The 27,775-nt window shown below is 40.9% G+C and overlaps 1 protein-coding gene across 2 annotated transcripts in view; it reads right to left on the bottom strand.

The window, feature by feature from the left end:
- The window catches only part of LOC140194951 (myosin-IIIa), a 176,153-nt gene that overhangs the window by 104,075 nt on the left and 44,303 nt on the right, over positions 1-27,775 (bottom strand). For both annotated transcript variants that reach the window (XM_072252403.1, XM_072252404.1), the window contains exon 5: positions 3,986-4,088. In XM_072252403.1, coding sequence (XP_072108504.1) covers positions 3,986-4,088 — 103 coding nt within the window. The remainder of the gene's footprint in view (positions 1-3,985; positions 4,089-27,775) is intronic.

Genomic DNA, 27,775 nt, shown 5'->3' with positions numbered 1-27,775 from the left:
TGCAGTAATCAATTCACCCACATGTATGGGAATGGGCAGGAGGGAAAAAAGATGTAGTCACAGGGAGAACATGCAGATTTCACATAGACTGCACCCAAGGCTAGAATTAAATTCAGATTATAGGAGCTCTGTGACATCAGTGAAAACTAAACTATTCACATATAGTCCTACTGCATTTTCTTAGGCATAAATCATTGGAAACCAAAACGCACTTTCGGTTCACTTTTTCGTTGACTGTTCCAAACACATAACAGCTGTTAAGTCACCTCAACAACTTAAATTTTTTACAGAACTCGTGGACATAACAGGTGATGTGCGATGCACTTTAACGTCTTCAAACATCAACAAGTAATGGCTCTTGCCATGAAAAAAGCCTTTTTTTGAAATTTCAAAATATGTTATTGATAAAAAATTCTGAAAAATGTAAATACACGATTTCAAGTCGACACTTTCATAACAAGTAATGTTTACCATTACCTAGAATTAATACATCGAGTTACTATCCAACATACTAACGTAAATAGCACATGGGGTTTTAAACACAAACTTTAAGTCACTTGCATGAAATGTGTTGGGACTCTGAACCAAGTTCCTCCTCAGAGTCTCTGTGTTTAGAACTTTAGAAATTTCACAGTAACTTTGGATTAAGATGTGATCCTCACTGTGCAGGATACATTCCAGTCCTGCAATGCCCATCAATACTGGAAGGCCTTCAACAAGCCAACAGTCACTGTAAACTCCATTATCTGTAGACATAGTGGCAAGACAGCTCGGGCAGATCCTTGAGAGCCTACTGTCTGGACCTATGAATGGCAATCCCCTCCCGTGCAGCATACCCAAGTTCAGGATCGTACGCTAAAGCAATCCAGGGTTGAGGGACAGTTCCTTCAAATATTCCAACAAGGGCTGCGGTTTCTCAGGGAAAAACTGGAGAGACAGTCTCCTTGAGGACACAGAAATGGTAGGTGACCCAGGAGTCTGACAGTCTATTGAGCTTGACTGTTCTGTGCAACGCCCTCCAACCTAGCACCCTGATCTAAAGGGAGAGGGAAGACTTTCACTGTGAGCCCCAGTAGAGATCACCATAGTATGTCTAGACAGTAGACGAGGGCAAGGAGCTGGAGGAGTGTAGCAGCAACCCACGTAAAAATAGCAGCTCAGATGTGGGACAGTACAAAGGGCATCTCTGAGAGATGGCTCCTGCTGTGTGGGAGCTGGCTCTAAGGTGGCGGGGGGCGGGTGGTGTGAGAACGTTTTGGTGTCCAATGAGCAATTCTGATCAACGGTGGGGGGGGGGGGTTAGATCAGCCGGGAATGCTCTAAACCCTGAGCCGTGGGTCTGACAGATGCTCTAACCATGTGCTTCACTGGTGGGCAGGTCAATCTTCCACCATCCAGTCTGTCCCTTTGTCCAACTGTCAGTGGAGAGTAGCTTCCACCATCGGTAGGACAGTACTGTCCCGGTGACCATGTCCCAGACGCTGAAATAGTCCTCAGTGATAGAGAGACAGGCACATTAGGGACATTTAAGAGACTCTTAGATAAGAACATGGATGAAAGAATTTCATCTGTTAACTTCTCCTAATTGATCTGTGTAATGGACACAGCCAAGGCTACCTGCTGATGCTGTGGCAAACTAGTTAATATCTTTATAGGTATCCATTAGTCTCATGAGACCATGGATTTGTGCCTTGGATGGAAGACCGGCAGTTGCCCATGCTGCCAATCTCCCCTCTCCACACCACTGATGTTGTCCAAGGGAAGGGCACTAGGGCTGATACAGCTCGGCACCGGTGTCATCACAGAGCAATGTGTGGTTAAGTGCCTTGCTCAAGGACACAACATGCTGCTTCAGCTGAGGCTCGAACCAGCGACCTTCAGATCACTAGACCAATGCCTTAACCACTTGGCCACATGCCAACACAGTCAATATCTAATGATGAAGGAACAGTTCTATGAAGATGGAACATAGCTATCTGATCTCTGGCGTACTCCTCTTTGAAAGTGAATGGGCACCACTCAAGATCTGTTACCCTGCACTGAACACTCTGCAACTGTGTACAGACTCAGACTCAGACCATAAAATCTGGTCCAAATTAAAACATACTGAGTCCTGAAATAATATATGTGATCCATCCTGTCAAAGATCTTCTCTAGGTCTCTGACCAAATGAATGTTGTAATGAATGGAGCAGCTTTGAACTATGTAGAACATGTCCTCACAGGATGGTCCTGGAAGGCACCATGCTCTGTAAAGGAAGCAAAGTCACATATTGCCTTCAGAACTATGACTGAGAAGCCATTCAGCAAGCTAGTGTTTTGCTGAACCTACTACCTTTTCCCAGAGAGTTAAAGGACAAGGCACAGTCCAATCTTGTAGTATCTTGAACCTGTGACTTGATGTTTGTGCCTTGAGACATTCAATGAATCCAGCTTCAGTTTGTACATCTTGCCTAGGGTGAGTCCTTGAACGCTTGACCTAGTACTCCAAATGAAGCAACTCCTCTCAGGTACCAGATCTCAAACTCCCACCTCTTAGTCATCTCCCAAGCCTATTCTGACGTGATTCTTGCCCACATCCCACCACTGACTCAATTAGAGGAAGCCTATGGTACTGAGCTAGGAATACAAGTTGGAATCCTACCATAGTGGCTGTGAATTTGTACTTAAGACATTGAATAGGTGAAATAGATGTAATAAAATGCTAGACGTCAACAATGCTGGTCATGAAACCATCAGCATGTCGACAGTAATCCACCTGATTCACCAATGTCCTGCAGAAAAGGAAATGTGGTTCTCACAACCTGTTTGCAAATCCATTTTCAACTAAGTTTAACTCCAAACTCAGCAAAGTGGTCTAGCAAGCATTCAATAAGAGAAGGAAACACTGGTCTTCCACACAATAATATTCACTTTCTATGAACAATAATATCTCACAAACAACAAAATTCTTTTCAGAATTGTAGGCACTGTTATTTAAGCATGTATCTTAAGTTAATTTTGGAATAACTACTGTTTCAGAAAGAGAACGCCAAGCTGGGAAATACCCAGGATATTGAGGAATAAATCTAGAACTGAAGAAAACATGTCTACTTTGATTTCATTGATAATTAATAGAGGAAAACTATGCAAATGCTTACAGGAAATGGGTTTGCCATTAGTGAATTACAATGAGGCCCCCTGGTTTCAATTTAATTGTTACTCAATTTTTAAAACATCAAACAGATTTCCTAGACCCAAGGAAACCTAACAACTGAAAGCAGATTAGAAAAGATTAAACCAAGATGACTGCCTTCATATCACTGCTTGAGAGGTAGGAACAGTTCATCTTGGTGCAACAATTTTATTCCACAAACCATGATCAGCCTGCGCCTCCCCCACCTAATAAACGTCAACAACCCCCAGCTGTGACGCAGGCTCCTTCCCCACAAAACAACCATGAGGCCACCTGGGGATATAAAACTCATCTAAAGTAGCCAACTAGTTAAATATTACAGAACATTTTAGAAAATCAACTCTAATGTTAATGCATAAAGCTGACAGGTGGTTAGAGTGGGGTATTGGGAGAAAGCTAGAAAGAGAATTCAAAGTTCAAAGTAAATTTATAATCAAAGTATGTATATTTTACCATATACCACCACGACTTTCATTTCCTTTCAGGCATTTACAGAAAAAATAAAGGAATTCAAAAGAATCAATGAAAAACTATACATAAAGACTGACAACCAGTGTGCAAAAGACAAACTGGACAAATAATAAAAAATAGTACTATGAACTTAACACGAAATGCTGGTGGAACCCAGCAGGTCAGGCAACGTCTATGGAGAGTGCTGACAGAGGGTTTTGGCACAAAATGTCAACTGTTCCTTTTTCCCCATACATGCTGCCTGACCTGCCGAGTTTTTCCAGCATTTTTGTAAGTATTACTCTGGATTTCCAACATCTACAGAATCTGAAAACCGTGTAGAAGATATATTTTGCTTTACCTGCAGTATTGTGAAATCTCAGTTGAATATATTTCCCAAATCTGCTACTGTTGTCATTCATCACAGTCTGAGCATTTCCAAATGCTTCCAGAAGTGGATTCACCTGCAAAAGAGAGTGTTCTTTGTAAGTTTTCCTATTATAGCAACATCTTAAATGTTAATTACAAGAAAAGGACAGCATGATACCAAGGCTGCGAACTTGACTTGACCCACAGGGTCAGTGCCCTTGCCCAACCAATATGAGGTCTATTGTCAACATAAATAAAAAGCTAAAATTACAGGAAATCCGAGAAGGTTGAACATTGTAGCAGGGTATACAGGTGGATGAAACAGATAACAAGAAAGGTATGTGATACCAGACGAGTGTTATCGGCAAAACAAAAGGGAGGGCATACAACAAAGCAAAAATTAGTGGGAAGACAGAGGATTGGGAAGTTTTTAAAACCCTACAGAGAGAAACTAAAAGAATCATTAGGAGGGAAAAGATGAAATATGAAAGTAAGCTAGTACACAAGATCAAAGTGGATAGTAAAAGCTTTTTCCAAGTATGTAAAAAAATAGAAAAGAGATGAGAGTGGATATAGGACCGCTAGAAAATGAGACTGGAAAAATAATAACGAGGACAAGGAGGTGGCAGATGAACTAAATGAGTATTCTGCATCAGTCTTCACTGTGAAAGACACTAACAGTGTGCCAGCTGTTGAAGGATGTGAGGGAAGAGAAGTGAGTGCAGTTACTATTGCAAGGCAGAAGGTGCTTAAAAAGCTGAAAGACCTAAGTCACCCAGACCAGATAAACTGCACCCTAGGGTACTGAAAAAGGTTCTGGTAGAGATTGTGAAGGCTTTAGTAATGATTTTTCAAAATCACTGGACTCTAGCGTAGTGCAGCAGAATGGAAATTATAGACCAGTTAGCCTAACCTCAGTGGTTGGGAAGATGCTGGAGTCAATTGTTAAGGATGAGGTTATGGAGTCTTAGGTGACACAGGACAAGGTAGGACAAAGTCAGCATGGTTTCCTTAAGGGAAAATCTTGCCTGACAAACCTGTTGGAATTCTTTGAGGAAATTACATGTAGGATAGATAAAGGGGATGCAGTGGATGTTGTATATTTGGATTTTCAGAAGGCCTTTGATAAGGTGCCATACATGAGGCTGCTTACCAAGTTAGGAGCGTATGGAATTACAGGAAAGTTACTGGCATGGCTAGTACATTGGCTGATTGGTAGGAGGCAGCAAGTGGGAATAAAAGGACCCTTGTCTGGTTATCTGCCAGTGACTAGTGGTGTTCTGCAAGGGCTGGTGTTGAGACTGCTTTTTTTTTAATGCTGCATATCAATGATTCAGATGATGCAATGGATGGCTTTGTTGCCAAGTTTGCAGATGATATGAAGATTGGTAGTGGGGCAGGTAGTGTTGAGGAAACAGGAAGGCTGCAGAAAGACTTGAGACAGATTAGGAAAATGGGCAAATGAGTGACAATTGCAATACAATGTTAAAAAAATGTATGGTCATGCACTTTGGTCATAGAATTAAATGTATAGACTATTTTCTAAATGGAGAGAAAATCCAAAAATCTGAGATGCAAAGGTAATTGGGAGTCCTTGTGCAGAACAACCTAAAGGTTAACTTGCAGGTTGACTCAGTGTTGAGGAAGGTAAATGCAATGTTAGCATTCACTTCAAGAGGTCTAGACTACAAGAGCAGAGATGTGATGCTGGGGCTTTATAAGGTACTGGTGAAGCCTCACCTTGAGTATTGTGAACAGTTTTGGGCTCCTTTTCTAAGAAAAGATGTACTGGCATTGGAGAGGGTCCAGAGGAGATTCACAAGGATGACTCCAGGGATGAATTGGCTATCATATGAGGAAAGTTTGATAGCTCTGGGTCTGTACTTGTTGGTATTTAGTGGGTGAGGAGTGACTTCATTGACAGAGTAGATGGGGAAAGGATGTTTTCCATGGGGGTGGTGAGAGAAGAGTCTAGGACAAGAGGGCACAGCCTCAGGATAGAGGGGCACCCATTTAAAACAGAGATGCAGAGAAATATTTTTGGCCAGAGGATGGTGAATTTGTGGAATTTATTATCACAGGCAGCTGTGGAGGCCAGGTCATTGGGTGTGTTTAAGACAGAACTTGATAGGTTCTTGATTGGACACGGCATCAATGGTTACGGAGAGAAGGCTGGGGAGTGGGGCTGAGGAGGGAAAAAGGATCTGCCATGATTCAATGGCAGAGCAGACTTGATGGGCCATGTGGTCTAATTCTGCTCCTATGTCTTATGGTCTTAAGAATTACAATGAGGTCCCCTGCTTTCAAAATTGTTACCCAATTTTTTAAACATCAGACAGATTTTCCAGACCCAAGGGAAACTAACAATTGAAAACAGATTAGAAAAATTGAAACTAGCGGTGACTCCCTTCATAACAGTGCCCGAGAGAAGGGTTTCGGTTCATCTGGGTCAACAATTGTATTCCACGAACCAAGATCAGTCCGCACCTCCCCCACCTAATAAACATCAACAAACCCCAACTATGACACAGGCCTCCTTCCCCACAAAACAAATTTGATGCCATCTGGAGCTATAAAAGTCACCTAAAGTAGCCGGACAGTTAAATATTGCAGAATATTTGAGAAAATCAACTCTAATGTCCAAAGCTGAAAGATGATTGGTGTTTGGTGTTCAGGAGAAAGTTAGAAAGAGAACTCACAGTTCAAAGTAAGTTTATAATCCAAGTACTTATACATTACCATATGCTACCTTGAGATTCATTTTCTTGCCGGCATTTCAAAGGTTCATTTCATTGTCAAAGTATGCATGTACAATACAACTCTGATATATCGCCCACATGAAAAATGGCAGCTGGAATACCAAATCTCTAATCTTCCAACCAATCCCTCGCACAAAAACCAACAGATCGCCCACCCAGAAAATAGCAGCCAGACATCAAAAACCCCAAACCCTCAACACCCTCCCCCGCAAAAAAAAAAGAACATAGCCAACAGCGTCTAACCCCAAACCCCCATCTCCTACATACAAAAACACAGACCGCCCACACAGAAAAAAAACACTTATGACAGGAAAAATACAACTGAATCTATGAAAAGCTCTTCATAAAGACTGACAACCAATGTGCAAAATCAGACAATCTGAGCAAATAATAAAAAATAATGCTACGAACATAACACAAAATAACTCAGCAGGTCAGGTAACAACTATAGAGAGTGCTGATGAAGGGTCTCAGCCTGAAATGTCCACTGTTTATTCATTTCCATAGATGCCTCCTGACCTGCTGATATCCCCCAGCATTTTGAGAGTGTTGCATAGGAAACCAGCATTTTTTAAACTTGTTTTCTCTTGTTCATCTAACCTACAAAGGGTCTTTCAGCTAAGATATTAATGTGTTGCAATTCCACAGATGCCACCTAATCTGCTGAACGTTGTCAGCAATATGTGGTTTTATTTTTATGACCAGCATCTTCTACCAGCTGGGGGAGCAGGGGGTTGGGGGGGGGCGGGGGAAGGGCACTATTGACACCATCAATAGCCTTGTCAAATTAATGGCCAATTTTGTCTTCATTTTGCTTACAACACCTTTCCTGGATTAGTGAGCCAATATTCACATCCCTGAAGATTGCCTAAAATACTGACCTCCGACATGCTACAGCTTTTGTCTATTTGCAGAGTCACTGCTCTGGTATTCACACCTAAAACTCAATTTCTTCTCTTGAGATAAGCCTTAACGCTTATCTTGTCGGTCGGTCTTTTGGTCACTGACTGAACATCTCATGTCTGTACATAATATACTTTGTTTAAACAGGAGCGCTGTGAAATGTCTTTTATTATCAAAATGCTGTTTTTCTTTTCATATTGTCTATTTTCTTTGGGTTTATCTAATAAATAAAGTGCACTTAATTCATAATTCAGTCATTGAATTTAAATGATTTCAATTTCCTCGCAATCAAAAACACCTGTGCTTATTTAAATACCAAATTCAAATTGCGAATAAATTTTCATTCTACACATGCTAATACGAACATAGGTGTAAACGTAAATAACTAGCCTGTCTAAACAAGTCAAGACCCTGCATATCTCCAGAATTTTTTGGGCTTCTATTCTGCTTAAAGAACAATTTTCATCTCTCCAGTATCACCTTATAGTTGCAATCCTTTTCCTGGAACCATTCAAACAAATCTTTTCAATGCTGCCTTCTGAACCTTTTCTACTTGTTTAAAGTGTACCAATTAAAATTGGATTGGATGGATCTTATAAAGGGTTTAAAATGCCCTCCTTGTACGATGGATATTTACTGACCAGGTTCTGTTTTCTAAACACAGCAGCTTATACTTCTATAGATCAAATTGTTGTTTTTCAGTATGTTAAATTTCCAACCAATATTCTTTGATTAGCTACTTGTTGTAAATGGGAACACGAGGAACTCTGCAGATGCTGGAAATTCAAGCAATACACACAAAATGCTGGTGGAACACAGCAGGCCAGGCAGCATCTATAGGAAGAAGTACAGTCGACGTTTCGGGCCGAGACCCTTCATCAGGACGACCTGAAAGAAGAGAGAGTAAGCAATTTGAAAGCGGGGGGTGGGCGGGGGGGAGATCCGAAATGATAGGAGAAGACAGAAGGGATGAAGCTAAGAGCTGGAAAGTTGATTCGCAAAAGGGATACAAGGCTGGAGAAGGGAGAGGATCATGGGACAGGAGGCCGAGGGAGAAAGAAAGGAGGAGGGGAGCACCAGAGGAAGATGGAGAGTAGGCAAGGAGTTATTGTGAGATGGACAGAGAGAAAAAAGAGAGAGAAGAAAAAAAAGGAGCCTGCTCTCCATCTTCCTCTGGTGCTCCCCTCCCCCTTTCTTTCTCCCTCATATCCCTTTTGCCGATCAACTTTCCAGCTTTTAGCTTCATCCCTCCCCCTCCTGTCTCCTCCTATCATTTCGGATCTCCTCCTCCCCCTCCCGCTTTCAAATCTCTTACTATCTCTTCTTTCAGTTAGTCCTGACAAAGGGTCTTGGCCCGAAACGTCGACTGTACTTCTTCCTATAGATGCTGCCTGGCCTGCTGCTTTCCACCAGCATTTTGTGTGTGCTGTTTGTTGTAAATGGGAGCCAGTTTTCAGTTCTTAATGTAAATGGCAAGCAATAATTAGTTTGAAGTTAAAAGGATAGCTTTGCAAACAAGCTCTGTCCTAGAGCAGACTTGCTGGCCCACAACATCTGGCTTAATGCTCAAGAGGTGCAATGTCATCAATGGGCTATGTTAATTTGGCTTGCTCCAAACTAAACGATGCTGGCTAACACTATGTCCATACTACACCGGATAATTTTGAAAACAAAGCTTTTTCTCTTCGTTTTGACCCTAAGTCCACACTGAAACGGTGTTTTCATCCCCTGAAAACGGAGACTTTCGAAAACACTCTCCAGAGTGTCTAAATTTGAAAACGATTGTTTCGCGTTGTAGTGTAGATGGAGTAAATGCAGAGATTTAAAAATGCTGTCATGACAACACCACAAGAACAATGCTTTTTCTGCTTCTGCTTGGTACTGTGCAAGCACTGCCGGACGGCTGTTATAACGCGCAGTCGGTGTGAACGGCGTGAGAGTTAAATTGGAAAGTGAGCTTTTTTGACAAGATCCCCTAAATTGATTTGACTGAGTCTATCTTTAAAAATATTAATGTCAGAAATACCGCGCAGGTCTGGAGGCAGAAGATTCCAATCTCTTGTTGATCTTGGGTAGAGGACTGCTTCATGTGTGTGTTGTTTACTTTATTGTCTACGTTAATAGTTTATTTGGAATTAAACATCTCTACTGCTTTGCTGACTTTGTAGTCGTTTGTAACTCGCAGAAACAGCTCGACTTCATTGTCTGTCTAAACGAAGAAGTCCGGTCTGATTTTTCCAGCAGAGGTTTTCTTTGTATTCCTCGAAGACATTGTTGAAAACTTTCTTTCGCTGTTGTTGTTGGTACTCTAGTTTTATTCTATGGAAATAGCACAAAGCCGCCGCGGAAACATAAATATTATACCGTTTCCTCTTCGCTTGTTTTCTGTAGATGTAGCTGCACATGCCCAGTGGGAGTAGATTCGCCCAAATATCTGTTTTGGTGTCGACAGAGATATTTTGAAAAACACGTAGTGTGGACGCCTGTCATTTTTACTCGAAACCAGCATTTTCAAAATTATCCGGTCTAGTGTGGACGTAGCCTAAGATGTTTAGTTCAAGGAAGCTTGCAGACCAGAGTGACATTATCACTTAGCATATCAAACAATGGGTGCCACAGAAGTGTAGCGGTTAGTGTGACGCTATTACAGCTTGTGACATACCAGAGTGCGGTGTTCAATTCTAACACCCCAGCTGCTCCAGTTTCCTCCCTTAGACCAAAGGGTAGTTTACTTGGTCATCGTAAATTGTCCCAAGATTAGGTTTGGATTAATTGAGGTGTGGGGTTAATTGAAGTTATGGGGTTGCTGGGACAGTGTAGCTTGAAGGGACAGAAGGGCCTCAAAATAAAAACTGAAAAGCCGATCTATTAATAATTGAGTCACAAACAAGAGAAAATCTGCAGATGCTATAAACTCCAAGCAACACACACACACACACAATGCTGAAGAGACTCAGCAGGCCAGGCAGCATCTATGGAAAAGCGTACAGACAATGTCTTGAGCCAAGACCCTTCATCACAACCCTCCTGATGAAGGATCTCGGCCCAAAATGTCGACTGTACTCTTTTTTCCATAGATGCTATCCGGCCTGCTGAGTTCCTCCATGTTGCTGTTAATAGTTGGAAGGATTATATACTCAAGAGAGTCTGCTTCACAACATGAATTGTGGGTACCTGGGATCTCTGTCTCCAGAAGCTTTTAGATCACCTGTGTCAAAAGGTATCTGAAAAAATATCACGTGTATGAAGTCATCCAAGTGGCAAAGAAACAGTATAAATGTAGACAGCAGTCTAGGCTTTTAGGAATGGTCAAGGAACTTCAAGAAGAATGACAGAAAGACATGGTGAAATAGAATCCATTCCTCTGCCTCTGGATCATCCATGGTTCGTGGGTATGTCTTTTCAGATTATAGGATTTGTACCTGTGTTTTGGAAATCCTTTGCGTTTTAGAAATAGTTTGTAACTTTGAAACCTTTTATAAGATAGAAAACCTCCATGAGTCTTAAATGTGCTTTAAGAATTTTGTTTGGATTTCACTAAAAATAACTGAACTGAACTGTTTAAACTACTTTGTTAAATGGAATCATTTCTTCCTTGGTGGGGTGGGTGGGGGGTGGCATCCCACCCCTCAAATAGTGGCTGTTGGCAGCTAAACTCGTCATGAAGGATAAACAGGGAAGTGAACTAGTCTTTGAAGACTGAGCACTTACAATATAGCCTTTCTTTGGTGAAGGTTTCCCGTAAATATTAATATCGGTGAGGGCTTGAAGTCTTTGTTTGAGTTTAGAACTTCACAGTCAGCAAATCCATTGCCATCACACCTGTTTTCGAATCCCATAAGCTTTATTGCATCTCTACACCAGATCTGACCAACAAGATCAAGACCTGTCTTAGCTGGAAGAGAGAAGAGGTCCTTGCATATGAGAGGCATCATGTAGAGACAACATATCACCTCCAATGCCCACTGCCCTCAGCACAGCTGTGGTGGGGAAGATTTTTGGTAGGGAAGCATTTTGACCCCAGTTCTGTCAATGCAATACCTGGCTTTCACACATTTCTCTGCACATCACCTCATATTGTTTAACACTTTCCAATGTCCTTTGAATGTGCCAATTGGATTCCTATCCCACCTGTCACAATGCATCCACATCCTGAGAATGAGTAAACTATCTTCTGCAACTTTCATTTACCGTACGACAAAGGAGCAGAATTAGGCCATTCAGTCCATCAAGTTTGTTCCGCCATTCCATCATGGCTGATCCTGGATCCCACTCAATGCCATACACCTACATTCTCACCATATTTTTTGATGCCCTGACCGATCAGGAAACAATCAACTTCTGTCTTAAATATACACATGGATATGGCCTCCACCACAGTCTGTGGCAGAGGATTCCACAGTGTTACTACTATATAGCAAAAAAAATTTCTCCTTACCTCTGTTCTAAAGGGTCAACCCTCAATTTTGAGGCGGTGCCCTCTATTTCTGGGTACCCCCACCATAAGAACATCCTTTCAACATTCAGTAGGTTTCAATCAATCCTGCATTCTTCTAGATTCCAGTGAGTACCCAAAGCTGCCAAACACTTCTCATACAGTGGCACGCAAAAGTTTGGGCAGCCCTGCTCAAAATATCTGTTACTGTGAATAGTTAAGTGAGTAGAAGATGAACTGATCTCCAAAAGTCATAAAGTTAAAGATGAAACATTCTTTTCAACATTTTAAGCAAGATTAGTGTATTATTTTTGTTTTGTACAATTTTAGAGTGAAAAAAAGGAAAGGAGCACCATGCAAAAGTTTTGGCATCCCAAGAGATTTGAGCTCTCAGATAACTTTTGCCGAGGTCTCAGACCTTAATTAGCTTGTTAGGGCTACGGCTTGTTCACAGTCATCGTTAGAAAGGCCAGGTTATGCAAATTTCAAAGCTTTATAAATACCATGACTCCTCAAACCTTGTCCCAACAATCAGCAACCATGGGCTCCTCTAAGCAGCTGCCTAGCACTCTGAAAATTAAAATAGTTGATACCCACAAAGCAGGAGAAGGCTATAAGAAGATAGCAAAATGTTTTCAGGTAGCTGTTTCCTCAGTTCATAATGTAATTAAGAAATGGCAGTTAACAGGAATGGTGGAAGTAAAGTTGAGGTCTGAAAGACTAAGAAAAGTTTCTGAGAGAACTGCTCGTAGGATTGCTAGAGAGGCAAATCAAAACCCCCGCTGGACTGCAAGAGACCTTCAGGAAGATTTAGCAGACTCTGAAGTGGTGGTGCACTGTTCTATTGTGCAGCGACACCCGCACAAATATAACCTTCATGGAAGAGTCATCAGAAGAAAACCTTTCCTGCGACCTCACCACAAAATTCAGCGTCAGAAGTTTGCAAAGGAACATCTAAACAAGCCTGATGCATTTTGGAAACAAGTCCTGTGGACTGATGAAGTTAAAATAGAACTTTTTGGCAGCAATGAGCAAAGGTATGTTTGGAGAAAAATGGGTGCAGAATTTCATGAAAAGAATACCTCTCCAACTGTTAAGCATGGGGGTGGATCGATCATGTTTTGGGCTTGTGTTACAGCCAGTGGCACGGGGAAAATTTCACTGGTAGAGGAAAGAATGAATTCAATTAAATACCAGCAAGTTCTGGAAGCAAACATCACACTGTGCGTAAAAAAAAAAAGCTGAAGATGAAAAGAGGATGGCTTCTACAACAGAATAATGAACCTAAACACACCTCAAAATACACAATGGACTACCTCAAGAGGCACAAGCTGAAGGTTTTGCCATGGTCCTCACAGTCCCCCGACCTAAACATCATCAAGAATCTGGGGATAGACCTCAAAAGATCAGTGCATGCAAGATGGCCCAAGAATCTCACAGAACTAGAAGCCTTTTGCAATGAAGAATGGTCGAAGATCCCCCAACCAAGAATTGAAAGACCTTAGCTGGCTACAGAAAGTGTTTATAAGCTGTGGTACTTGCCAAAGGGGGCATTACTAAGTACTGACAATGCAGGGTGCCCAAACTTTTGCTTCGGGCCCTTATCCTTTTTTGTTATTTTGAAACTGTAAAAGATGGAAATAAAAAAGTAATCTTGCTTAAAATATTAAAGAAATGTGTCATCATTAACTTTATGCCTTTTGGAAATCAGGTCATCTTTTACTCACTTAGCTATTCACAGTAACAGAAATTTTGACGAGGGATGCCCAAACTTCTGCATGCCACTGTAATGTTAATCCCTTCATTACCAGAATCATCCTCGTGAACCTCCTCTGAACTCTCTCCAATGACAACATATCCCTTCTGAGATTAGGGCCCAAAACTGTTGACAATACTCCAAGTGCAAACTGACTAGTGTCTTATAAAGTCTCAGCATTATCTCCTTGTTTTTATATTCTATTCTCCTTGAAATAAATGCCAACATTGCATTTTCCTTCTTTACCACAGACTCAACCTGCAAATTTATCTTCTGGGAGTCTTGCATGAAGACTCCCATGTCCCTCTGCACCTCTGATGTTTGAACCTTCTGCTCATTTAGAGAATAGTCCGCACGATTGTTCCTTTTACCAAAGTGCATTATCATACATTTCCCAACACTGTGTTCCATCTGCCACTTTTTTGCCCATTCTTCCAATTTGTCTAAGTCCTGCTGCAATCGCATTGCTTCCTCAGCATTACCTACCCCTCTACCTATCTTGATATCATCATAAAGCCATCAATTCCATTTCTTAATCATTGACAAACAATACAAAAAGCAGCAGTCCCAATACTGACCCCTGCGAAACACCAGTAGTCATCAGCAGCCAACCAGAAAAGGCCCCTTTTATTTCCATTTGTTGCCTCCTGCCTGTCAGTCATGCCAGTGTCATTCCTGTAATGCCATAGGATTTTATCTTGTTAAGCAGCCTCTTGTGTGGCATTTTATCAAATGCTTTCTGAAAATCCAAGTAAATGACATCCACTGCTTCTCCTTTGTCCACCCTGCTTGTTACTTCCTTGAAGAACTCTTAATAGGGGTTGTCAGGCAAGACTTCCCTTTACAGAAATCATGGGGACTCTGACTTATTTTATCATTAGTCTCCAAGTACCGCAAAACCTCATCCTTAATAATAGACTTCAACACTTTCCCAACCACTGAAGTTAGGCTAACTGGCCTATAATTTTAAAAACGCGAAGAACAGAAATACTGCAGATGCTGGAAATTCAAGCAACACACATCAAAGTTGCTGGTGAACGCAGCAGGCCAGGCAGCATCTCTAGGAAGAAGTACAGTCGACATTTTAGGCCGAGACCCTTCGTCAGGAGGGGTCTCGGCCTGAAACGTCGACTGTACCTCTTCCTAGAGATGCTGCCTGGCCTGCTGCATTCACCAGCAACTTTGATGTGTGTGGCCTATAATTTCCTTTCTTTTGCCTTCCTCCCTTCTTAAAGAGTGAAACGATATTTGCAATCTTCCAGTCCTTCGGGGCCATGCCATAGTCAAGTGATTCTTTAAAGATCATGACCAATGCATCTGTTACTTCTTCAGCAAACTGTCTCAGGACTCTGGGATGTAGTCTATCCAGTCTAGGTGACATAACCACCTTAAGACCTTTCAGTTTGCCTCGCAGTTTTTCCTTTGTAATAGCAATAGCACTCACTCCTGCTCCCTGACACTCACAGACCTCTGGCACACAGCCAGTGTCTTTCACAGTGAAGACTGATGCAAAGTACCCATTAAGTTCATCTGCCATTTCTTTGTCCCCCATTATTACCTCACCAGCATCATTTTCCAGTGGTCCAATATCAACTCTCACTTCCCTTATACTCTTTATTAAACTGAAAAAACTTTTGGCATCTTGCTTTACATTATTGGCTAGTCTGCCCTCATATTTCGTCTTTTCCCTTATGGCTTTTTTTAGTTGACTTTTGTCAGATTTTCAAAGCTTCCGAATCATCCAACTTCCCACTCACTTTTGCTACCTTACATGCCCTTTCCTTGGCTTTTCTGCTTGTAGTACTGTTAAGGTGACAACTAAATTGCTTTGTATAGAATGCAGACACCGTTTTTAGTCACGTCTCTAAACTAACCAAGTGGAAACCTTCACATTTAGCTGACCACAGGCTTCAGCTAGTGTTCAGATATCAATATCTATCTACCTTAATTAATACATCACATGACGATGAATCATTGCAGATACTTTTTATTTTGACAATTGTTGTCGTCAATGAAGAATAGCCTCAGAACACAAAGATGTCCCTTTGGAAAAGAGATGAGGAGGAATTTCTTTAGCCAGGGTTGGTGAATCTGTGGAATTTATTGCCACAGATGACAAAGTCACTGGGTATACTTAAAGCAGAGGTTGATAGGTTCTTGATTAGTAAGGGCATCAAAGGTTATGGGGAAAAGGCAGGAAAGTGGGGTAAGAGAGATAATAAATTAGCAGAACAGACTCAATAGCCTAATTCTGCTCCTATGTCTTATGGTCTTATGCTCTGATTTTAGTTCTGCCTTGTCTAAGAAATAGTATTTTTTGGATTAGCAAAGAAACCCTCAGCGGCAACAAAGTTGGGATGCCGTTGTTTTGGAGAACAACACAGGACTAATCTTCAGTGCGGTGAAAGTTCTTGACGTTGAAGCAAACTTGATCAGGAATGCTGGATACACATGAGATGCAATGGGCAACTCATCAAATAGACTCGGGCATTTGTCCTCTATATGATCCATGTGGAGTATTCAAGACAAGTAACACTGTTATGGTCTTGGAGAAGTGGAAGACGCATATTACAGCTTGACAACACAGAGACTTTATTAGCACCGCAGAACAGAAGAGATCTCTTACAAATTATGTAGCAGTTAATGCACTGTTTTACAGTGCCAGTGACCTGGGTTCAATTCCTGCCACTGTCTGTAAGGAGATTGTATGTTCTCCTGTGACCATGTGGATTTCTGCCAGGTACTTTGGTTTTCTCCCACATTCCAAAGACGTATGGGTTAGTAGGTTAATTGGTCTCATAGGTGTATATGGGCTCACTCGGCCAGAAGTGCCTGTTGCCGTGCAGTATCTCTAAATCAGAGGTTCCCAACCTTTATGCCATGGGGCCAATACCTGTGGACTCCAGGTTAACATCTGCTCTAAATAAATAAATACATTGTAAAATCTTCAAAAGGGATATTTAGCTTGATTTTGTGAGGAGAATGTAGAATGAAGGATGTTGCAAGAGAAATTCAAGCTAAGCAGGTTAATATGGTGACCCCGATTGTCATGGCAGCATCAAGGGAGTGAGCAGTAGTGTGATGGCTCGTTAAAACAAAGAGGCAGCTTTGGTCAGGGAGAAGTGCAAGAAACAGATCCAGAGAGAAGGCAGTGATAGCCTAGACATCTTTACCAAAACTGAAGCACATGAACACTGCAAGAAGGTTTAGCAAGCATACAGTAGCTCACATAATCGCAGGAAGGTCACACTTACGGTATTTTGTTTAGACAAAGCAAAGGTCTTCAAATGACTGTTGAAGATGGCCCATGTCTAGGTCATCATAGGATGAGAAATATTGAACAAAAAGCTTTGGCTTTTCAAAAAGTTAACAGTTCATTGAGGAGATAGTGTCCTCAAGCATTGGATGCAGGAAGGCAAGGCCATGGAACAGAATCTGAAAGTCCAAACATACAACATCCACTGTATCCCCGTTATCTATTCTACAAGAGGTCTAGAATATCACTATGTCCAAGTATTTGCCCAAATGCCTTTTAAACATATGTAATTATATTTGTCTTATCACCACCTCCGACAGGCTCATTCTAGATACTTATCACCTCTTATATGCAAACAGGTAGAAAAGAACTTGAGTTAATGAAGAATAGGAACACTGGACGACTGACAATTGGGAAGGCTTTTGACAACAGGGTGCAAACAGGAAGTAGGCAGGAGAGAGATCAGAGGACAATGGCAGATAATTCAAAGGTCTGTAGTAGGGCTTGAAGCTGCAACCAGAGTGGTGAGGTAGGCATGAGCAAGAGACTATTCTGACTCTGAAAAGCTACTGCAGTGGGTGTAGTGTATTTAATATTTGGATAATATTTGAGTAATCTTGTATATAGGTTGAGTAAGCATTCTTGTTTAAGTAATTCATTTTGGGTTAGATGTTAAATATGTCAATTGCATACATCATCACACTACCACATGATATGTGCACGCCTCAATTAAAGTAGCACGATGTAGTAGATCGACATTTCGGACTCCGAGTCTTCCTTCGAATTAGTTTAATATTTTGAAATTACAAAACATAACAGTGAAGAGAATGATACAATGAAGGCTGGGAAGTCAACTTTGACATGTTTTTTAAGGTTATGTTGAGGAAAACCCTCCCATTTCCAAATCCTGAAGCAATGCTTGAAAAGCCCTGACTTACTGGAATTTAGTCTGTCTTTTATTCTAACACAGTATACATTAGCTACCTGGTGGAATTATAAATTGCCACCATTGTAATTCCTTTAGCTGTGGAAAAAGATAATTGTAATCTTAATTAAAAAGTCTCTCTCCCAAAGTAAAAATGTTTGGTTCTCAATTTTGGTCTACTTACATCTTGAACTTTGCAAAACCTTAAAGCAAGTCATTTTCCCTCCCACTTATTTGGCAACCAAAGGCACTGCACATTGACAACCTTGTAAGCCAAGTTCAACAGAATCCTAAAATAGACCATGGCACTAAATGTAATTAATGCCAGAATTCAAAAAGCTCACCCTTCAATGTTTTAAAAAAAACCCTAATGTCTACCAATTTTAATGTAAGCTGCTAGAAACAGGAAGAAAAAAGAGCCCATAAATTCCCTTTTATGCTTACACCTCTGCATACTAAACATGCTCTCTAAATGGATGTGGGCAAGACAGATTTGAAGTATTCATTTCAAATCAGACAATAAGGATGCAATAGTAGTGACGAGATGGAGGCAAATCTTTCTCCAAAGCTCACCCCTAGCAGGCATAGTTCAGTCATGGGTGTTGCACAGTGGAGCCTCTTGTACAGCATTCAACCCAGCAGAGCATCAACCGGGCACCTGCCCTGACTGACTCGTGCTCCTCCACAAAGTCAATGACTATACCTGGTGTTTCCTCAGACCTCCTGATTGTTAGTGACCATTAAAGTGTGGAACAAGAATGAAACTCTAGTAATGATTTAAAACATCATATTCAATTGTTGGACAAACAAAACAGTGCAATAATAAATTACTGCAATTTGATGTTAAAATGTTTTTCAAGTATACAATGAGTGAAGTCACTAGAACACATTTTGACAAGAATGGCTGACTCATTATTTTCAACAGTTAGACAACACCAGACATCCCACCTCTCCCGGAAAGTCCAGGAATCTCCCGCAAATTAATAGTGGCTCCCTGATTTCCACAAATTGTATACAATGTCCCGGAAATTGATTTTTTTCTAGAGCAAGCGTGAGAGAGTGCATGAGAGAGCACGAGAGAGAGTGCAAGAGCGAAAGAGCGTGCGCGAGAGAGCGAGAAAGCAACTGCACAAGAGAGAGCGAGAAAACAACCACGTGAGAGCGAAAACAACCGTGAGAGAGAGAGAGCACAAGAGCGAGAAGCAAGTGCGAGTGAGAGTGGCCACGAGTGAGAGAGTTCCAAAAAAAGTCAGAGTGGCAGAGTGTTCCAAAAAAATAAAACGTACGTCACCCCAGACTACCCTAAAGTGTACCCCTGCCTAATAGGGGTCAAAAATAATGACAGTGTTGCTCGCTGCACTGTTTGCAACGACGACTGTTCTATTGCCCATGGTGGGTTAAAATGTAAAAGACATGTTGAGGTGAGTTTAACAGGTGTCATTCATTCATTAGCATAGCTAACGTTATTTAAACTAGCTGACCAGCTGCTAAGGAGCTACTCTATTGTGGACATCCCACCTCTCCCGGAAGTCTCCTGCAAATTGATGGTGCTACCTCCCTGAAATGAGTTTTTGCAGGGTGGGATGTCTGCAACACAACAAACTAATTAAATAGATTCTGCTATGGTGCTTTGCTCAACAGTATCTGAACATTACAGATTTCCAAACATAGTGATGTGAAAAGTTCAAAGTGCTAGTCAAAAACACAGCATCAGCTATTAAAACATGTAATAAGGTGGGCCAAGAACTTAACACTTATAGTTTACTAGATTTTCCAGACATTCTAAAAATGTTTCACAACTAACAATTCCATGTGGGGTAAGCTGCAGGTATTGTAAGATTCTCATACTATCTCAAACAGAGGATACGAAACCAGCTGGATATTGCTACCTCAGCATCTATTTCTAAAAGAACATGAGACATGATGTCATGACACAGCACAGAAGATAAAAAACTGAAAGTGAAATAGATGACAAAGTACTATGAGAACAAAAGTAAAACATAAAGATCAGAAAAAGAGAGATTTAAAAAAAGAAAAAGCAAAAGAAACAAAACACAAGAGTCACTCGCAACTAAACAGGCCCTTCGGCTCACAATGTTGAGCCAAATAAAATAAATCAGCAATCAAAATGCCAACTAATCTTTCACCATAACCTTTCACTTCCCTCACATTCATGTGCCTAACTAAACTTCTCTTATATATACACTTAATGTAATTTACAGTATTTTTTCTACATTATGTATATTGCATTGTACTGCTGCTGCAAAGTTAACAAATTTAATGACATGTGCCAGTGATACTGAACCTGATTCTAAGTCTGCCTCTCCCAACATCCCAGGCAGTGCATTCCAGGCACTCACCACTCTGTGTAAAAAACTGCCCTACACATCCTCTTTGAAATTTGTCTCATTAACATTTTGCTATTCAGGCAGACGAATCATGGCTTTATAAGCAAGAAGTGTTCAGTAGCATTCTTAACTTCATGTCTTCAATATAATTAAAGGTTACAATGGCTGCAAGGTGGTAGAAATAAGACCAAAGTTGCCAATAAAAACATTTAAAGCAATAGGCCTTGTTTCTGCCCATTTCTTCTTTGCACACAGTTAATCTAATTGCAATTCTGGGAAGGACTTTTCACATTAAAGTAAAAGAACCACTTCATCATAGCATAAGAATCTATGGGCTAGTATATTCAAACTAAGTCATATCACACCAGAATATGATTTTCCTTAGCAAACTTGTTTAAGTGTCAGAAAGCGACAAGTGCAAGTAAGTGACAGGAAAGTGGAGTCCGAAGGTTGAAAATAATGGGGAATGTTTTGTTTCAGAACCCAGGCTTTTATATTTTTGTAGATGATCACAAAATCTGGTGTAGGATAGGAAGACAAAGATTATAGACATCTCTTGGAAGTTCAACATAGGGTGACACGATGGAATAACGCTTAGTGAAACACATTGCAGCCCCAGCGATCAGGCTTCAGTTCCCACTGATGTCTGTGAGCAGTTTGCGCATTCTCCCCATGACCATGTTGGTTTCCTCTGGGTTCGCCTGCTTCCTGCCATATTCCAAAACATACAGGTCAGGGTTAACGAGTGGCCATGCTGGCACCAGAAGCACAGCAACACTGGCGGGCTGCTCCAGCACATCCTTGAAGTGTATTAGTCCTTGACACAAATAACGCATTTCACTGAATAGTTCGATGTACATGTGAGAAATAAAACTGATCTTTAAGGTCTTTGTGTTTGACTCACTAGTTCAGTATACTAACATACTGATTTGAATGGTCCTGAAAACATACACAAGATATTATTCTCCTACCAGCGATGACAAGATTCTCACAATACTTCATGTTGGCAATCAGTGCAGTGCTATTGTAAACCGATTACTGTAAAAAAATAAGCAATAACAGGCTGCATTATGAGGTGGTTTACAACATAAATGAAACATTGTACAGCCAGCTGAATTGACAAGATCAAACATTAATACCAGCCTTTAGTTCTATTCTGTTCACTTCTTCCTGTTAAGCACTTTTGTAGTAAAGCTTGACTAGTAGGACCAGACAAGATATCAATTCTATACTAACATCAGATTAAATTCTGCAATATCTTGACTAAGACAGAATTATCCCTTTTTGCGAAACTGTAAGCCACTCTCCTTGAAGAATACAATACAAGGCAGCCTAAATTAGAAAAAGGGATAGAGAAACAATGGAGATTTTTTTTGTTTGTTCAGTATTTACTTCGAGAGTGCAGTGCATTTTTTGTTAAAACAGAACTCTGTTCCTTCCAAGGCTTAAAGGAAGGGGAAATTGCAGATGCGCATACTTACCCTACAAAAATCCTACAAAAGTTAATGGATTCGGCCCAGTTCATCAGGGTAAAGCCCTCTCAACCATTGAGCTCATCTTCATGAAACAATGTCGTTGGAAAGCAGCACCCATCATCAAAGGTCCTCATCACCCAGGCCATGCTCCTTTCTCACAGCTGCCATCAGGTAGAAGGTACAGGGCCTCAGGACTTGCACCACCAAGAACAGCTTTTATCCCTCAGCCATCAGGCTGTTGAACAAAAGAGGATAACTGCACTCACCAATTGAGATGTTCCCAAAACAAATGATATCAGTTTAAGGACTCCATCTTGTTATTTCACACTCTCGTATTTATTGCTATTTATTTATATTTGGATATGCACAGCTTGTTGTCTTCCATGCTTTTCCTGATCTTTCATTGATCCTGTTATAGTTACTATTCTATAGATTTGCTGAGTATGCCCACAGAAAAAAGAATCACAGGGTTGTATGTGGTGTCATACGAATATGTGCTCTGATAATAAAATTTACTTTGAACTTCGAAAATGTGATTGATTTTGTCTCCTTTGTCTGTACATTCAGTCATATAGATCTGTGACTGAAAGGGTACCAATTCCTGGGATCTATAATTTACCTCAACCCATCAGTAGTGTTCCTGAACTCTTTCATATGTGATGAGAGACTAGAGGGCAGGACAGAGAAGTAAATGAATTCACATAAATTCTATGAGACATTTCATACTGTATCGCACATTTTGGGTGGCGGGGTACAGATACGGTGGCATGCAAAAGTTTGGGCACCCCTGATCAAAATTTCTGTTACTGTGAATAGCTAAGAGAGTAAAAGATGAACTGATTTCCAAAAGGCATAAAGTTAAAGATGACACATTTCTTTAATATTTTAAGCAAGGAAACCCTTTTATTTCCATCTTTTACAGTTTCAAAATAACAAAAAAGGAAAAGGGCCCGAAGCAAATGTTTGGGCACCCTGCATGGTCAGTACTTAGTAACATCCCCTTTGGCAAGTATCACAGCTTGTAAACGCTTTTTGTAGCCAGGTAAGAGTCTTTCAATTCTTGTTTGAGGGATTTTCGCCCATTCTTCCTTGCAAAAGACTTCTAGTTCTGTGAGATTCTTGGGCCGTCTTGTATGCACTGCTCTTTTGAGGTCTATCCACAGATTTTCGATGATGTTTAGGTCGGGGGACTGTGAGGGCCATGGCAAAACCTTCAGCTTGTGCCTCTTGAGGTAGTCCATGGTGGATTTTGAGGTGTGTTTAGGTTCATTATCCTGTTGTAGAAGCCATCCTCTTTTCATCTTCTGCTTTTTTAGATGGTGTGATGTTTGCTTCCAGAATTTGCTGGTATTTAATTGAATTAATTCTTCCCTCTACCAGTGAAATGTTCCCCGTGCCACTGGCTGCAACACAAGCCCAAAGCATGATCGATCCACCCCCGTGCTTAACAGTTGGAGAAGGGTTCTTTTCATGAAATTCTGCACCCTTTTTTCTCCAAACATACCTTTGCTCATTGCTGCCAAAAAGTTGTATTCAAAGGGTTCAAAGGAACATATAAACAAGCATTTTGGAAACAAGTCCTTTGGACTAATGAAGTTAAAATAGAACTTTCAGGTTCAGCTGTGTAGAGAAAGCCACTCCCTAAAATGGCCCAACCTTTTCACTACCCTCCTCCTCTAAAGTTTGTGCATCCTTTGCATCAGAGAGTGAGGCAAGGGGTGAGGGATGAAAGGAAAAGTGTCATCTAAATGGATCCATTCAGTATGTGAAAGTCCAGGTAATCTATTCATTTCCATGATCCTTGAAGAGGGAAGCATATCCAGGAAAAGAAGAACACTTCCCACTCTTCTTCATGGGTTAGCACACAAAACCATGTTCCAACAATTGTAGTTCTACACTGAAAATTAGCCTAGATTTTGTATCCTTCCGTTTCAGAGAACAGTGTGGTATCTGTTGAGTAAAACCAACCAATGCAAGTTATTCCATTTTTAATAATTGATTGTGATGTGTAGGACTGAGAGCTGCAGAACCAGGGCCTCTGTACCTCCCTCTGCAATTGGATCCTCGATTTCCTAACCAGAAGACCACCGTCTGTGTGGATTGGTGATAACATATCCTCCTTGCTGACAATCAACACTGGCGCATCTCAGGGGTGTGTGCCTAGCCCACTGCTCTACTCTCTCTATACTCATGACTGTGTGGCTCGGCATAGCTCAAATAGCATCTATAAATTTGCTGACGATACAACCATTGTTGGTAGAATCTCAGGTAGTGACGAGAGGGCGTACAGGAGTGAGATAGGCCAACTAGTGGAATGGTGCCTCAGCAACAAGCTGGCACACAACGTCTGTAAGAAGAAAGAGCTGATTGTGAACTTCAAGGAGGGTAAGACGAATGGACACATACCAATCCTCATAGAGGGATCAGAAGTGGAGAGAGTGGGCAGCTTCAAGTTCCTGGGTGTCAAGATCTCTGAGGATCTAACCTGGTCCCAACATATTGATATAGTCATAAAGAAGGCAAGACAGTGGCTATACTTTATTAGGAATTTGAAGAGATTTGGCATGTCAACAAATACACTCAAAAACTTCTATATTTGTATCATGGAGAGCATTCTGACAGGCTGCATCACTGTCTGGTATGGAGGGCCTACTGCATAGGACCAAAAGAAGCTGCAGAAGGTCGTAAATCTAGTCAGTTCCATCTTGAGTACTAGTCTACAAGTACCCAGGACATCCTTAGGGAGCGATGTCTCAGAAAGGCAGTGTCCATTAATAAGGACCTCCAGCACCCCAGGACATGCCCTTTTTTCACTGTAACCATCAGGTAGGAGGTACAGAAGCCTGAAGGCACACACTCAGTGATTCAGGAACAGTTTCTTCCCCTCTGCCATCCGATTCCTAAATGGACTTTGAATCTTTGGACACTACCTCACTTTTTAAAAAAAATATACAGTATTTCTGATTTTGCAGTTTTTAAAAAAATCTATTCCATAGACATAATTGATTTACTTGTTTATTATTACTTTTATTTTATTATTATTTTCTTCTCTGCTAGATTATGTACTACATTGAACTGCTGCTGCTAAGTTAACAAATTCCACGTCACATGCCAGTGACAATGAACCCGATTCTGATTCTGTCCCTGACTGCATGGGTACTAAGCTGATAGAATTGTTGCCTTTCAATGATACTTTAATCTCATCTCTCAGCAAGAGGTATAAGGTATCATGGACGTATTCAATGTTTTTCCAATGACCCGGCCAACATCTGTCACTTAACAAGTGTTTCTGAAAAAAGATTACCTGGGCATTTTTAGTTTGTAGAGCCTTGCTGGATAAAAGCAGGTTTTGACATTTTCCTATTTATATTCATGATTATATTGTTATTACTTCAAACTGTTCAATGACCAACTGAACTTATTTAAGTTGCTTTATAAACTTAAGTTCTTTCCTCTTCTAACATGTCATCTCCAAAATCATGAGATTTATGATACAGAAAAAGAACTTCAATTATGGGCTACAGGAAGAATGGAGACAGGCTAACCCCTATTGACCTCAATGGATCTGGGGTTGAGAGGGTGAAAAGCTTTAAGTTCCTTGGTATAAACATCACCGAGGATCTCACGTGATCGGCACATACCGGCTGTGTGGTGAAGAAATCACAACAGTGCCTATTTCACCTCAGACAGTTGAAGAAGCTTGGTGTGGGCTCCCAAATCCGAAGAACTTTCTACAAGGGCACAATTGAGAGCATCCTGACCGGCTGCATCACTGTCTGGTATGGAATGGTACTTCCCTCAATCGCAGTACTCTGCAGAGAGTGGTGCGGACAGCCCAGCGCATCTGTAGGTGTGAACTTCTCACTATTCAGGACATTTACAAAGACAGGTGTATAAAAAGGGCTCAAAGGATCATTGAGGACCCGAGTCACACCAACCACAAACTGTTCCAGCTGCAACCATCCGGGAAATGGTGCCGCAGCATAAAAGCCAGGATCAACAGGCTCTGGGACAGCTTCTTCCACCAGGCCATCAATTCACACTGATACAATTGTATTTGTTATATTGACTATTCTGTTGTGCATACTATTTATTATAAATTACTATAAATTGCACATTACACATTTAGACAGAGACATAACAAAGATTTTTACTCCTCATGTATATGAAAGATGTAAGTAATAAAGTCAATTCAATTCATATTAAACCATACCACCTGCTCCCATTATTCTCCATACAAAATGATTGTTTGAACATAGAAGTTTGTGTAAGAGTATCTACCTCTGACATCTCCCCCTACACTTTCTTCCAATCACCTTAAAAAAATACCGTCTCGTATTAGCTCCTGCTGCCCTGGGAAAAAGAGCTGCAATATTACCTGCTGGCTCTTAAACTCAATACCCTAACTAATGACTATGAAGGGAAACACCCACTACTCCTTGACTACCATGCATGCAGCAACTTTGAGGGATCTAGGACATGGACCCCAGGATCCTTCTGTTCTTCCACACCAAACTGCTTGCCATTAACCCTGTACTCTACCTTCAAGTTCAACTTCACAAAGTGAGCCACTACACACTTCGTCACTTCTCAGCCAGCGCTGCATCCTGTTAATGCCCCATGGTAAATGACAAACAACCTTCTACACTATCCACAACACCATCAACTCTCATATCATTTGCAAACATACTAGCCCACCTTCCCACTTCCTCATTTAATTCACTTGTAAAAATATTACACACCAGGCAACCCAGACCACTAGTCACACACCACCAGGCAAAATTCACAACATCTGCTACTGCCCTCTGTTTTCTGTGGGTAAACCCATTCAGAGTCTGTGGTGGACTAACTATTTAGGAATGGCCATCTTCTCAGGCAATCTTGGATTCAAATAAGACTTATTTCTGTTGGGGATATTGGGGTTATGAAATTATGGATAGCATAATGATGGATTAATTTTAATGAGAACCAGTCTTCAGGAAATAAAACATATACACAAGTTAACTTCCAACTGATACCTTGTGGCTAGTGAGACCTATCACAGGGTGTAGGACATTCTGTTTCTGTCCCATTGAAACTACATGGGGGAAGACAATAGATCAATATTCCTGCTATTAGCACACTGTGCATCGCTGCCACTTAATGAAGAGTTCAAAATTCAAATTATTTATTGTCAAAGTGCATACATCTCCGGGTAGTATTTGGTGAGATTCATTTTCCTGCAGGCATTCACAGTGGGTCAAAGAAATGCAACAGGATCAATGAAAAACTACACACAAACACTGACAATTAACCAATGAGCAAAAAAAAATCAAACCATACAAATACCAAAAAATTCATAATAAATAAACAATAAAACAAGTAAATAAATAATACTGAGTTGATGAGTTATGTAGTCCTTGAAAGTGATTCCATAATTTGTGTTCAGTGATCATTTCAGTGTTGTTGTGAGTGAAATTGTCCTTGCCGGACAGGAGCCTGATGGGGTGCAAATTACAGTGGTAAGAGAGGAGTTGGTACAGTAAATTGCTGGTCGGAATGTCAGCAGAGCAGCAATGGCGTGAGTTTCTGGGAAAAATGAGGAAGATGCAGGATAGATGTATTCCAAAAATGAAGAAATACTCAAATGGCAAAATAGTAAAACCATGGTTGACAAGGGAAGTCAAAGCTAATGTAAAAGCAAAAGAGGGCATTCAAAAAAAAAGCAAACATTAGTGGGAAGACAGAAGATTGGGAAGCTTTTAAAACCCTACAGAGAGCAACTAAAAGAATCATCAGGAGGGAAAAGCTGAAATATGAAAGCAAGCTAGCAAACAATATCAAGGTGGATAGTAAAAGCTTTTCCAAGTGTGTATAAAAAAAAAGAGAAATGAGGCTGGATATAGAACCGCTAGAAAATGAGGCCAGAGAAATAATAACAGGGAC

Source organism: Mobula birostris, chromosome 3 (assembly GCF_030028105.1).
Source record: "Mobula birostris isolate sMobBir1 chromosome 3, sMobBir1.hap1, whole genome shotgun sequence".
Taxonomy (NCBI): domain Eukaryota; kingdom Metazoa; phylum Chordata; class Chondrichthyes; order Myliobatiformes; family Myliobatidae; genus Mobula; species Mobula birostris.
This window is presented reverse-complemented; position numbering and strand designations above follow the sequence as displayed.